At 41.4% G+C, this 15990-nt stretch overlaps 1 protein-coding gene across 2 annotated transcripts in view; it reads right to left on the minus strand.

Moving 5' to 3' along the window:
* LOC146816669 (adhesion G protein-coupled receptor F5-like) overlaps positions 1-15990 on the minus strand; it is a 675219-nt gene that overhangs the window by 401614 nt on the left and 257615 nt on the right. For both annotated transcript variants that reach the window (XM_085610569.1, XM_085610570.1), the window contains exon 9: positions 11073-11279. In XM_085610569.1, the coding sequence (XP_085466695.1) occupies positions 11073-11279 (207 nt within the window). The remainder of the gene's footprint in view (positions 1-11072; positions 11280-15990) is intronic.

Here is a 15990-nt window from a genome sequence, read left to right on the forward strand (position 1 = left end):
GACTAGTATCAAGGGTGGGTTTATGGACCCCACTCCAGGCACAAGTTTCCACCCCTGCTGCCTCACTCCTTCCTCCTTCAGGTTTCTGCTGCTCTCTCTTCACCAGTCAGGTGCCAACTGCCAGCTCCAACTGTCAACCCTGACTTAGCTTCCCAACATTCTAAACCGCCTCCAACTGTCACAGGGTTCCAGAATGTTGCAGAAGGTTCTAGTAGGTTCCAGTGATGTCACAGGTGACAATGGGTGGCCACCATTTTGTGCTCCAGGCCCTCAGACAGAAGTTCCAGGGGTAGATAAAATGGCTCCCTGAATCTGCATCAATACTAAAAAGTCTGGTGGTTCCCAAAAAAAGGAAAAATACTAACAGGGTTTGAGGCAAAAGTGGGACAAAATAAATAATGATGAGGAGGGACCACCCAAAGGGCTGATAGGTCTAACAGTGTCCCTGTATACAAGCATTCCTCAATAACCAGCATTGGAGTTTATTAAAAATGTACTGAACAGAAGATCCCACCCTGTCCAGGTCCCTACTGACTTCATTATTCGGCGACTTGAAGTAGCCATGAGAAACAACTTTTCTTTTTTCAAGGGGATTTCTTCCTTCAGACAAAGGGCATTGCCATGGGTGCCAGCTTCGCTCCAGACCTGGCCATTTTATATATGGATGATTTTAAGCATACATTTGTTTATCACGAAGCCAATCCATACCTCATCCACATAACGTTTTGGAAACGTTATATCGACGATGTCCTGGTACGATGCAGAACTACAAAGCTTCTATGCATGGTAAAATGAGAGATCAGATGATATCAAATTCACCATACATTCCAATTGACACATGATTGACTTTTTGGATATCACAATTAAGGCAGAGGACAACATGCTGTTCACAACCCTCTTGAGAAAAAAACCAGAGAAGGACACCCTTCTCAGATATTGTAGTCATCACCCGAGAGGACTCCGGGACAACCTACCGTTCGGGCAGTTCCTCGGGATAAGGCAGAACTGCTTGCATAAAGATGATTACTTAAAGGGATCAGACTGCCTTCTTCTCTGGTTAATTGAAAGGGGTTATCCAAGGAAACTCGTCACATGGGCACGAAAGAGGGCCTGGTTCAACACAAGGGAATCGCTACTCATACCTAAACAACGGACTGAGGACCCACTTAGCAAAACGTCTGCGTTACTACTTACTGCACCCACAGCAACGACATTAGACGCATTGTGAAAAAAAACTGGGGCCTCATGGCGGATGTTTTGGAGCTGAACGAACCACTGAAGCATTCTTTCATAAAAGGAACTTCATGATCAAGACACAACAGCTGCATTACAAACATCACAACATATAGTTAAAAAATCATACAAACTGTAACAGCACAGACGTTATTTATGCCATTATCTGTCCTTGTGATTTAATGTATGTGGGTCAAACATGTCAGAAAGTGAAGTTGTGCATTCTGCAACCCTGCAGTAGGGTGCAATGTAATGTCCAAGGTGCTCCCTTAGTGGAACACTTCCATATACGTAAACACCAAACTGAAAGCCTTGAATGGGTTGGATTGGAAAAAGTCACATTAGGACCCAGAGGCGGTGACATTAACACAATTCTAAACATTTGCGAATGCAAATGAATGTATTCCCTTGAAACTGTACAGAATGGGTTAAATGAGTTGGATGAAACATCTAGACAAATGTCCTGTATTACAAATATATGAGTTGTTTTCATTGTACAGATTTTGTTCCTCCAACTATATTAATAATATTGTATTGTCAGGTCTTGTATCCCCCAACAAGCCCTATTTTGTTCCAGTACACGTTGGATTTAATACGCTGTGTTTTGCCATTACACATGTTTTATATACATTTTAGAGACCAGCTCAATTCAACATCTGGGTTCTGACCCTTCCGATCCATTATTACAGGTTACTTGCATTGCAGCTGACCAATACCATGATGACTTGGCCCTTAGGTTACCCTTTGGTGATTTCTATTACCTCAACTGACAGACCTCACGTATCTAGGATTGTCCGGGTACTCGCATTGTTTACAAAGCAATTGTTACCGCTTATAAATGGTAGGCATTATTTGCCGCTTTTCAATGGCTTCCTTTTCACATGACTTAAGCAATTTTCCCTAAATACTGACTCCGTAATCGGCTCACTAATTTAACGTAAGAAATGTCCCAAATGATTGACTTCGTATCCTGCGGAGTAATTTTTCTATGCCCATTGATGACATAGACACTGTTGGTCACCGCGTGCACTCTGTCCCGGTCGACATCTATTTTTAGATGCGAGTCAACCAGCAGGCAGACAAGACAGTTGAGGATCACGTCTACCGAAAGTTATGTATCCTGCTTCGATACACACACTCTGAGCTCCCAGAGTAAGTAGTTAAAAGACTTTGGGGCAGATTTACAAGAAAGTGACGCATCTGTACAGATGTGTCACTTCCCCTGCGTTACCCTTAGAACCCTTGCACCAGCATAGTTGAGCCGCATTTACAATACTGCACACTATGGCGCAAGGCTTGACAGATGCGTCAGAAATTCTGACGCATCTATTGGTGGAAAAGTCACGCATTGCTGGAGTTGTGTCGCAAGTACGACGCAACTCCAGCCATGCATTTTGTGGCCTATTTCCACTACAGTGCGTCACTCCTTACGCCTGCTTCAACCAGGCGTAAGGTTTTGACGCAGTGAAATCTTGTAGATTTCACTGAGTCACTTTTACGAGGCCTTCCTGCATGGGAACGCCTACCCTCCATACATTATACCTGACGCAGTTATAATATGACGCAGGGCTTTACAACATGACGCATCTCCCTAGATGTGTCACGTTGTAAATAGGCCGCATTGTTTGCGCCGCTGTTGCATCAAAAAAGTTACATAACTGCAGCTCAAAAGTCATTCAAGGGGCTTGTAAATCTGTCCCCTTATGTCTAACCACGGTGTGTTTTTCTGTTTTTCTCTTGATTCAGACGTTCCGATTTAGTCGGCTACATTGTTTCCAAAGTTAAAGAAGGCGTTTTTTGTCATGATCTTTCCAGACTCAAGCCTGACGGCTGTCAGGTATTTCGTCCTGCAATTAATTATTTTGGAGGTATGATTTACTCCCTATTTTCTGGCAAATTGTTGTTCAATGACCTCGGGTGTGCCAATTGCTGGCCCTCTTGGTCAAATCATTTATCATCTCCTCTCCTCTCCTCCCATCCATTCCTAGACACAACGAGAATTATTCCAATACAGACGAAAATTAAATGACAGCACACAGCGTCCTGATTTTTCTTCTGCGAGTACCGCATTAGCATGGGCACTACGCTGTAATTCATTTATGGCCCTCGTGCAAAGATTTTTCTTTCTCCCTTTTCCCAGACTCAAGCAGCTCATGGATGGGTCTTGACTGTGTTCTTTTACACCTCTGACATAGGAGCCTATGAGCCCATGTTCATATTGTGATTCCACCAAATGCGTGGTTGGCTATAAGGTGATCTTTCATTGTCTCTGGTATAATCATTCAGCAAAGTATGTCCATCACCAGACATTAATTAGATTTTCTTTACATGCAATTATAAGTGTCTCCCTATGTCCTGAAGAAGACCCCAGTTAAGGACCTAATTCACCTATGTGTATTGATGGGGTCGAAAACGTCAACTGTAATTTATTCGCCTGTACTGACTATGTTGCACAACTTTGATAACAGTAATTGCATTACTGTATCTATTATATGATTGCATCTCCAATGGATTTTGGCTACATAGGCTATCATACAGGTCTTGTGTTTTAAAAGATATTGTAAATATTGTATAAACACTCCCTTTCCACTCTTCCAAACCTTCACAACGAGCACCTCCCTGAGCACCATCCCACCTGGAGCACCTGGGTATAAATATATTCAAAAGGCATGACTATAATGCTGTAATAAAAGAGACGGCAACTTTCAAAAATGGTTTTTCTTAATTAATTGTATGGGTGATGTGATGTTTGTTTACTGGGCTATCCACGGTGGCGGTCTGCTAATTGCACTGTGGTGCCAATGCAGGCCCCCTTGTACCATGGTGCAAGGGTCTCTGCGTTGTAAATAGGATTATTTTTGCCCAGAGAAGGGACACCTTCCGGCACAAAAACTATCCCTGAGGCATTTTCCTCTTTCTTTGTGTGCTGCATAATGCAGCACACATAAAAAGGGAAAAACTAGAAGAAATAAACATATTTCTCCTCGTTGCACCTCCCCTGGGGAGGCATAGTATTTTGACGTAGTCCCAGGTTTACCATTGTTAGTAAATCTGGGAATGTGCCAAAATCCATGGGTGAATGTGTAGAAACACCCACGCCCCACCCATGGAATGCCTTTGTGAGGCAGAGTAATGTGGCACAGCAATTTGCGCTGCATTTCGTTACTCTGTATTAACAAAGCCACATGGGGCCACTCCAGGTGGCCTTGTATGGCTTGATAAATCCAACTTAGGTTTTGCGTCACCCTTGCGTCCCATTACTTGTGCAAGGGTGATTAAAAATGTTTCGTAAATATGCCTCAGAGGTGATTCAAATTTGTACTACCTGAATTTATATTTACATAACACATAACATAAAACACACAAAAATATATAAATGACATTAGAACAAATACTTTTAAATTAAATATAAAAATGTAATCCATTAATAAAATATATAAAATAAAACCACAACCAGCAACCATTTTAATATAATAATTGATAGGAATTAAGTTATAAAATATTACAAGATATGAAAGCAATAAGCAACAATTACAACATCAAAATATAACACGTGTAACCTTTTTTTTCAAAATACTACATTATTTTCCCAAAGTTTCAGAACCAATACAAAAGAAATTATAAATGTTGTTGTGTAGATATAGTTTGTACTATGTTTATTAATATTATTTAGGTAATTGATTGTATAATTATTTTATTACATTTTTTATTATGTATGGTATTTTTGAAGCAGGTTGTAGGGTTAGTAGGGAAGATGGGTGAGAAATATTTTTAAAGTAAAGTTGTATTTTTCAGTTAATTATGATTTTTCTTATTTTAAATGTGATGCATTTTATTTAAACAAATGTAAGTGCACATATTTTTTTTCTATTATTAGAGAGCTGCAAAGCCCTATCATCATCCACAATTATATCACAATCTCTTCTGAATTCTGCAAGAATATATGCAGCTTTTTCTTGGACAAAATAATCCCAATCAGGGAGCAGACAGACAATTCCACACCACGCTTGCTAGCATTGAATCTATATGATCCCTCTAAAAAGTTGAGAAATCTTCTCTGTTAAATAAAGATATGTTTATTAACTTGCCATTAGATTGCCAGAATCCCCTTTGTATTCCAGCAAAATATATCTGCATACTTATACCTAAATTGGACAAAGGCTTAAACCAATGTCTTTAACTAATCACTAATCACTGGAGTGGTACCCCCTGTTGCAGGATTTCTGCACATATACAGAACTATGCGCAGGAAACCAGGACCTGTGTGTAGTGGTGTACCAAAATACCCACCTCGGTACTCAGATCCTCTATCCGACTAGCTATAGTGTCTCATTCGTTCTCCGTACTACAGCAAAGCTACCAATGATTAGACATCCTAGAACATGTTACTCCCTTCTCTCTCAGGATACGTGGGAACAAGAACACTCTTTTGTTCAAACTCTCGTACTTGTCCACAACAGGGGTAAATAGAGTCAAAGTATAGATTAAAATGTTTATTTTAACTAACGTGCTCTATAATGCAATACATGAGCCAGTACTAGCAGCAACATGCATAGGATCAAACAAATCAGCATGGTTACAATTCCATATAGAACAAAAGGGGAAATCATATTATAATGATAGTGGAAAAATGACCATAGCGCCTTGCCTCCCTCCCCGTGCTAGAAGCTAGTTTCTTATAATTATAGAAGACCTCCAGGCTTTGTCAGGGGACCCCATTCCTTCGAGTTCAGATGCAGGAATTTACATCTCCGACAAGCCCAGCTCTTCTATCCTGTGTGTTAAAATGCATGCACAGCAATATTCAAAGCACCAGATTTCTAGGGTTGCAGATGTGTTCTATGTTATGGCTAGGGACGTGAGACTGACCAAAGCAATTTAACATAGCTCATTGTTTTTTTACCTTGAACATGCTGTGCAGACGAGGAGCAGAGTGTTCAACTAAATACATGAAATACAGACAGCTCTCATGTGAAGCGAGCGAGCAAAGTGTTTACTAGAAATGTGCCATATAGTAAGGTGAGCAAAAGTGGCAAAATGGCGTCCAACATATGCTAACTTAGCAATGTCTGCAGGAGTGTCCTTATCCTCACTACACCCCACGACTGGACGAGCATTGTAGTAAAACCACTCCTAAAAAATGTATGCTTGATCCCACAGAACCTTAAAGGTTTAGAACCATTTCCCTCCCAACGTTCCTGTCCAAACTATTGGAGAAATGGATCTCTCTGCAATCAATAAAATTGATATAATTCCTCTAAATAGTGGACTACTTTCAAGCCAGTTTTAGAATGAGCTGAGCACTGAACCGGTGGTAGTCTCCATTTTGGATGACCTACGAAGAATGTGGTTGGGCAATGTGCCTTAGTGCTCCTTTAATGCTCTGCAGCCTTTGATACTGTCAACCATAATAACCTATCTATCAGATTAACTGACTGTGGCTTCAATTTGATAGCATAAAGCCAGGCTGATAGTCGTTCTGAGTAATTGACAGCAAATGATAATGATGCCTCCTACACATCACAGTGGAGACCAATTGATTGCCGTGTACAAAAGGGGTCTTTTTCGTTTGATCCATGCTTGTTATTCTGTAAATGAGACCACGGGTATTCAACAGTCACTCAAAAAAATGTATTTCTTAAATAAAGACTAGCTCAATAACTTAAATTAAGTTGCCAGCACTCAGGGTCCCCTTTAAAAACTATTCCACCAAACTATATCTTCAAACTTGTACCTAGATTGGCTAGAGATCTTATCTCAATCTTTAGCCACTCACTCACTAACTAAGACTAGAAGAGGGCTGTAATAAGGCCTCTCCTGAAGAAACCCACGCTTGATCCCACAGAGCCTAATAATTTTAGACCCATTTTTCTCCTCCGGTACCTGTCAAAACTATTGGAGAAATATTCAACAAATGATAATGACATCCGATTCTCACATAACTGTAGTTCTTTGCACCATGATACCTCCCAAGAGTCAGAACACCATAATTACATTGTAATCAGTAAGCATGTCTCAAAACCTCACATTGATCTCACTGATAAATCAGTACCCATAGGCTGCAACATTATGGTGCTCTCCAGCCTGCCTGTTCCATCATCAGCTCTGAACTTACATTTATATAATAAGGTGGTTTTACAGCACCCCAGACAATTGATTCCATGTCTCTGCAGTTCCCATTCTGAGGTCTGAGCTGCCCTTCTGGCCTGCAAATCATGAGTCTCAGCAGCTGAGTGTCTGTGATGTTGATCAATGGAAGACTTTTCTTCAGCTGCGGTTCCACATCCCCTACCAAGTCCTGCTGGTCACCAACACCACTGCTAAGTGTGGTGGGCTGCTTATCTAGATACACACACTGCAAACATGTACCTGCCACACCAGACACCATACTTACTACCTCAACAACTGCTCCTGTTTCAGACCCAGATCCTGGAAAGGAAACTTTGAGAAGAGCGTCTTGATCGCTCTCAGCTGCTGTAGGTCACACCCGGGCAGGATGCTTCTCCTACTTTTTGCCATTACCATCTCTGCCTGTAGTGAGCAACCATCTTTCTGACATCCTACTGTGGTGTTCTCTTTACTACAGCTCTTCTCCTCTAGCACTGTGTAGGATACCTAATATACATTGAATGGGGTTCTGGTGTAAAAACAAACTACAATGTATCAGTGTTGAGAGGTGCCACCGATCTGTATAGCACAACAACTTCTACATGCAGTTAGAAAATTAGGGTCAGAGAGTAAATCGTTTTTTCTGCTTTGATTTGTGCTCATGTGTCCACTGATGTCTGGAGTTGTATGCCTTTGATCATGGTGCCTTTCTACAAAAATAAATCATGCCTTGATCTTTTCTACAAATTGGCAGCATCTTCCTGAATGTGTTGGTATCTCCATGGAATCTACACATGATATGGATGACTACTACAACCCTAAAGATTATTTCATGGCAGACCATATTAACCTTGCTTTCTTAGAGCATGAGCTTTTTTTTAACACAGGAGGTTTATGGTCTTGGCTTACCAGCTCCTTTGAAAAGTAGGAAAGGAGAATCTCCAAAATATTTCTTACAGTAATATTGATCATGTAAACACTTTATGTATGGATACAAATAATAATTTGAATTGTTCATTTTATTGATTGTAATAAAGACATTACCCATATTCACTAACCACTGGTAAGTAAACTGATGTAGTATGTGATGATGAAATATGTAACAAAATTTATATTGAGCTGGAAATTCATAGATTGAATGCAACAAATCTGGTTTAGGTCTGCACCTGAAGGTATAATAGGAACAAATGTAAATATATGCATAATTTAAGCTACCACTTCTATATAAGATATGTTGTTTTTTAGTCTCTTTTATAATTTACTCCTATACTACACCAAGATATGCAGGCCTTCTTGACTGTGAGAGTTTAAGTCTCCTTTTCACCTTGACACTAGGGAGCAAAATAGGTATAATTCTGTTAGCCCAGCAGAGATGCCTCTGATGTGGATCTTTTGTTCAAGGTCCTTTTAAATGTTTTGGCATGAAAAAAAGGGCACCTGCCTCAGTTCCTGTGATCTAGAATTTTATTCTTAACCATGTGACTTCTTTACTTTTCACAAGTACTTGGGAAGGGAGTAAAGTTTCATAAGGTCCTTGGAGACCTGAGAGGGACAAGGGCACTTAAATCTTCCTCACAATAGCTTCCTTCTTCATACAGTAAAAATGATATACAAATGTAATGCAATGTCAGGTTTGTTCACATTACATGCTCAATAAATTGATGAAGATGAAGCTACATTGTTTTATTTTGACACTACTAATGTTTTCGCTTGGTTGAGAGAATGATTTTTATTTAACAATTGGACAGCGAGAACAGAAGAATTATCATCCCTTATCGGATGATACTGTGCAGAGTAACCTATAAATTAAATAATGGGTCTCAGCATTGTTTGTTGTCACCAATATCTTTTGCACTGTGAGGTTATAAGCATTGCATGGCGGGGGGAAAGTTATATTTAGCGCAGCTAATTATACCTGGTGAATTTCTGTGTGTTTTTTTAGAACAAAAAGTTCAATGTTCACACTGACAAATTCACCTAACTATAACATTACTTTAGCATTTGTTTTTCCAGTACATTTCTCAGGTTTTTTTAAAAACAAAAACAGTTATTTCATTACACATAACTATGACGTTACTTTAACGTTTTTCTTCCAGTGAATGTATATATATATATATATATATATATATATATATATATATCTCCTTGGGAAAGAGCGCTCCTGCTGGAAGCTGGAGTCCCAAGGGAAGTGGCGCAAAATCCAGCAGAGCAGCCGGTAATCCAATTTCGAACAAATTCAGTAAATTGCGCTCTCAGAGACCACAATGAGGTTTTTTGGAAAGTTGACTTATTCCTTAATAAATCAAACGTGACATGTTTCGGCCGTCAAGTGGCCTTGATCACACAAAGAAACAGTGCATAACAGCCTTGTTACATACACAGTGTAAAAAAAGGTTGGACAAGGTCATCTACATGACACAGTGTAAAACACTGTATTGTCATGAACGCCATACTGTAACGTGTTAATTCACATGTTGAATCATAGTATTCGACCATCAAGGCACAGAAGTACATGCGGCACCCATGTCATACAATCTCACTATAGCACAAAAGAGTGCAATCACCAATCTAGCCACTGATAGCTCCATTGTCGTCAGACCTGCTGACAAGGGGGGGCAATGTAGTTATTATGAGTAAGGAGATGTACATAGCAGAAGCTAATCGTCAACTTAGTGACCGTCTATTTTACATTCTCACCAATAGAAATGAGTACACTAAGAGCATCATTAATATATGGAACAACTTAACAGATTGGAGGGACAAAGGTCTGCTAGAATGGGAAGAGTATTGTTTTTTGACGCAAGATTTCCCCAAACTCCCCGTTCTCTACCTTCTTCCTACAATCCACAAGGATATCATCAATTCCCCAGGTCGGCCCATTGTTTCCTCTAGGGGTAGTGCTTTGGAAAACGTATCAAGCTACGTTGACCACTTTCTGAAAGACCAGGTTGTTCTCCTTCCCTCTTATGTAAGAGACACTAAGGACTTTCTCATTAAAATCCAAGGGGTGAAATGGCAAGAGAACTTTCTCATAATTACAATGGATGTCAGCTCACTATACACGATCATTGAGCATGAGTTAGGGATCTCGGCATGTAAAAAATACCTCTTCAAGAGATCCATCACAAACTTGGAGCACACAGACATGATCATTGCCCTGCCCATGCCTACATTACACCCATGCAAGGGCACTCTAACAGACAGCACTCCCTCCACTGTGGCACTAGACCTTCTTTGCAACACCGTACTGTGGTTGTCCCATTAGTGCCTGCTCAGTTCTATCCCCTTTCCTCCACTCATCTGTGGGTGCACAGTGGTCAGTTCTCGTTCATGTGGAAAGCACCACAGTCTCATCCCTCTATACCGAGACTTGTCCGCACTCATTTCACAGATGCCCGAGTCAAAGGGCCTTTGTGAGGTAGGCTGACGTCCCGCAATCACCACAGGATCCACAAACTCCAGATATGTCACACTATGGAAGAAGAACAGTCTCAGTTTCTTGTCCGAAATGCAAGCCTCCTGATTGGCTTATCAAATATTATCATTTAATCTTGGCAATAATTCTTCTTGTATTACCAATGCTGTTGCTGTTTTTAAGAAAATCTATATTATCATTTTTTTGTAATTTGAAAAACAGCGAAGCTATGTAAAAGCAATAATTGTATTATTCTTTTTTTCGGTTTTCAGTGTAATACGAAAACATGAGAAACCAAATTCTTGTTTTCACTTACCAGGAATGGATGACTCTACTGAATGTGAACAGCCGCATTTAAGATCCGATATTTGCCCATTTGTACACCACTTGTACAGTACGTACGATTTTCCATCACATAGGATGTCATTGCTGCTATTAAATGTTGTGTTTATTGACGAAACAGTAACAGTTCGTGATGCCACATAAATAACACTTTTGTCATCTAGTGAGCAGCTGTATACGCCTGTGGAAGAAAATACGATGTAAATTGCTATATTCTGTGATTACAAAATGTTAAACAACAGTTACTGGATATTTCAGACATACACATTTCATAGCGTGTATCTAAACCCAGGGGCATCTTAAGGATTTCGGGGTCTGGGCCAAGCATATTTTGGGGGCCCCTGTTCAAACCAGCTTCGAATTTATGATCCAGTTTCAGCTCGTGCATGCACTCTTTGCCCACTGCACGGGCACACTGGTCCAAATTATAGATCTGATTACATCTAATATCCCCTTCGCTGCTAGGCCTTTCACCCACCCGCCCCCCCCCCCCGTGCTAAGCCTTTTTTTTGGCTATTTGGGGTAGTTCACACTTGGGCCCCTGTAACTTTTTGACCACATAAGGTATCCCCACCAAATTTGTGTCCTTTTCTTCCTACACCATGGGGATTTAAAGGTACCCAGGATGTGGTGATTCCCCAGGAATTAGCAAAAACACAGCTACAGTTTTTATTTTTATTTTTAAATGGGAAAAAAGGCCTGCAGATGAAAGCATCTGCTTTTTCCCTGCAAATAGTATCAACAAAGGGTTTGTGGTGCTGAAATTACCATCCTCCCAGATTTCAGGGACTGACAGACTTTTGTCAGAAAACCAACATTTTTTACACAGTTTTGGCATTTTACTGGGACATAGCCTATGTTTGCTATTTTTTTGCTTTCAACCTCCTTCCAGTTAATGGTAAAAATGGGTATATAAGCAATTATGGATCCTAAAAAGCTAAACACTTCTGAAAATTAGACACAATTCTGAATTCAGTAAGGGGTCATTTGTGTAGATCCTTCAAGGTTTTCCTATAGAAACTAACAGTTGAAAATGGGAAAAATTGAAAATGAGTTAAAAAACACAGCCATTTGTGCCAACGTTTTCACCTGTAACTTCTGATAAGTATGACAGATTTTCTAAATCAATATACCGTTACATTTGCTGGACCCATCCGGTTGTGGGGATATATAGGACTTGTAGGTTCACCAAGAACCCGAGGAACCGAGAGCCAATAACTAAACAGCGCCTTGCAATGGTTTTTTATTGTCTACCTGGTATATAGCAATTCATTTGGGGAAATATAAATGGAAACATTGGTATGAAAGACACCTATGTATTTCTGAAATGGGAACAAAATATAGAGTTTAGAAACAGCAGCTATTTGCACATCTCCAAAATTGTGGGTACCCATACCAGCATGTGAATTATAGCACATTTTTCAAAGTGGCTCCTTTTCTACACATTGTGTTACATTTGGAAGGCAGAAATGCATTGAAAGACAATAGGTAATAACACTTGCTCTACGATTCTGTGTTCCACTAAGCCTCCCGATAAAAATGGTACCTCACGTGTGTGGGTAGGCCTAGTGCCCGTGACAGGAAATGGCCCAAAATACAACGTGGGCACACCACATTTTCACAGTGAAAACGGACCCTTTTTTTGCAAAGTACCTAGCTGTAGATTTTGAACCCTAGCTCTGCCGGCACCAAGGGAAAACTAGCAAACCGATACATTTTTTAAAACTAGACACCCAGGGGAATATAGGATGGGGTGACTTTTCTGGCTCTCACCAGGCTCTGATACCCAGGATCCATTGCAAGCCTCAAACTTTGTAAAAAAAACAAATTTTCCTCACATTTCTGTTGTGAAACGTTCTGGAATCAGCGTGGATCCACAAACTTCCACCCACCCCGCATTCCCCAAAGTCTTCTGAGAAAAATGGTACCTCACTTGTGTGGGTAGGCCTAGTGTCCGCGACAGGAAACGGCCCAAAACACAACGTGGTAACACCACATTTTCACAGTGAAAATGTAACCTTTTTTTGCAAAGTGCCTAGCTGTGGATTTTGAACCCTAGCTCTGCCGGCACCTAGGAAAACCTGGCAAACCTATACATTTTTTAAAACTAGACACCCAGGGAAATACAGGATGGGGTGACTTGTCTGGCTCTCACCAGGTTATGTTACCCAGAATCCCTTGCAAACCTCTATCTTTGTAAAACAAACACATTTTCCCCACATTTCTGTGGTGGAAAGTTCTGGAGTCTGCATGGATCCCAAAAATTCCACCCACCCCGCATTTCCCAAAGCCTTCCGAGAAAAATGGTACCTCACTTATGTGGGTAGGCCTAGTGTCCGCGACAGGAAACGGCCCAAAACACAACGTGGACACACCACATTTTCACAGTGAAAACGTAACCTTTTTTTGCAAAGTGCCTAGCTGTAGATTTTCAACCCTAGCTCTGCCGGCACCTAGGAAAAACTAGCAAACCTATACATTTTTTAAAACTAGACACGCAGGGAAATCCAGGATGGGGTGACTTGTCTGGCTCTAACCAGGTTCTGTTACCCAGAATCCCTTGCAAACATCAATCTATGTAAAAAAAAAAAAACATTTTCCTCACATTTCTGTTGTGAAAAGTTCTGGAATCTGCGTGTAGCCCAAAATTCCACCCACCCCACATTCCCCAATGTCTTCTGATGGCCTTGTGCCCGCAACCGGAAACGGCCCAAAAGGCAACGTGGACACACCACATTTCAAAAGTAAAAACTGACCCTTTCTTTGCAAAGTGCCTAGCTGTAGATTTTGAACCCTAGCTCTGCTGGCACCTAGGGAAACCTAGCAAACCTATACATTTTTTTAAACTAGACACCCTTGGGGATCCAGAATCAAATCTCAAACTTTGTTAAAAAAACTCATTTTTCTCACATTTCTGTGATGGAAAGTTCTGAAATCTGCGTGGATCCACAAACGTCCTACTACCTAGCGTTTCCCCAGGTCTCCTGATAAAAATGGAACCTCAGTCGCGAGGGTGGGTCAAGTACCAGCGACAGGCAATGGCCCAAAATGTATTGCGGAGACATCAAAATTACCTGTCACAAAACAATCTGGTTTTGCAAGTGGGGTCACGTGGGTGTTTGGCCCTAGGCTCGGCGGCCATCTATGGAAACCTACCAAACCCACACATTTCTGAAAACTAGATACCGGGAGGAGTCCAGCAAGGTATGGCTTGTGTTGGCCCCCCCAACGTTTTCCTATCCAGAATCCCCTGCAAACCTCAAATTTAGATAAAACTACTAATTTTCCACATGTTTATGTGTGAAATCACCGTGCCGGCACAAATGTCCTGCTCAACAGCGCTCCCCTCAGTCTCCCAAGTCAAATGATACCTCAATTGTGTGGGTGTCCAATGCAGAATTGGCTAAAAACGTATTTTTTGAAAAATTTAGCGCTTAGAATTCTCGGTGCTATACCCTTAATCCCTATGTTTTTGGTTCTTCCCAGTCACAGGCCCTTGCCCCACCCATACAAGTGAGGTATCATTTTACTCAGGAGACTGAGGGGAATGCTGTTGCATAGGACATGTGTGCCAACACAGTGATTCCACGCAAAAATACGGGGAGAATGGGCTTTTTTCAGCTAAATTTGAGGTTTGCAGGGGATTCAGGGTAGGAAAACGTTGGGATATCAATGCAAACCATTCTTTGCTGGACTTCCCCGGGTGTCTAGTTTTCAGAAATGTGTGGGCTTGGTAGTTTCCCAAGATGGCCGCTGAGCCCGGGGCAAAAAACCCAGGTTACCGCCCTTGCAAAACCAGGTTGTTTTGTGATAGGTAATTTTGATGTCTCCTTAATACGTTTTGGGCCCTTGCCTGTCGCGGGTACGTGACCCACCGACGCGAGTCAGGTACCATTTTTATCGTGAGACCTTGGAGAATGCTGGGTGGTAGGAAATTTGTGGATCCATGCAGATTCCAGAACTTTCCCACACAGAAATGTGGGAAAAATGTTTTTTTCAGCTAATTTTGAGGTTGGCAGGGGATTCTGGCTTGGGAAACGTTGGGGGGGGGGCACGCAAGAAATACCTTGCTGGACTCCCCTGGGTGTCTAGTTTTCAGAAATGTGTGGGTTTGGTAGGTTTTCCAAGATGGCCATGGAGTCCAGGGCCAAAAACCCAGGTGACCCCCTTGCAAAACCAGTTTGTTTTGTGATAGTTGATTTTGATGTCTCCCCAATACATTTTGGGCCCTTGCCAGTCGCAGGTACTTGACCCACCCACGTGAGTGAGGTACCATTTTTATCAGGATACCTAGAGGAATTCTGGGTGGTAGGAAATGTGTGGATCCATGCAGATTCCAGAACATTCCCAAACAGAAATTTGAGAAAAATTAGAATTCTTCAGCTAAATTTGAGGTTTGCAGGGGATTATGGGTAGGAAAACGTTGGGGGTCCACGCAAGCCACACCTCGCTGGACTCCCCTACGTGTCTAGTTTTCTGAAATACGTGGTTTTGGTAGGTTTCCGAAGATGGCCGCCGAGCCTGGGGCAAAAAACCCATGTGACCCCCCTTGCAAAAACAGGTTGTTTTGTGAAAGGTAATTTTGATATCTCCTCAATATTTTTTGGTCCCTTGCCTGTCGTGGGTATTTGACCTACCCACACAAGTGAGGCATCATTTTTATCGGGAGACCTGGGGAAACACTGGGTGGTAGGACATTTGTGGATCCATGCAGATTCCAGACCTTGCCCACACAGACATTTGAGAAAAATTAGATTTCTTCAGCTAAATTTGAGGGTTGCAGGGCATTCTGGGTAGGAAAACCATACCTCACTGGACTCCCCTGGGTGTATAGTTTTCAGAAATGTGTGGGTTTCTTAGGTTTCCCTAGATGGCTGCCGACCTGGGGACCA

This window comes from Triturus cristatus, chromosome 6 (assembly GCF_964204655.1).
Source record: "Triturus cristatus chromosome 6, aTriCri1.1, whole genome shotgun sequence".
NCBI lineage: Eukaryota > Metazoa > Chordata > Amphibia > Caudata > Salamandridae > Triturus > Triturus cristatus.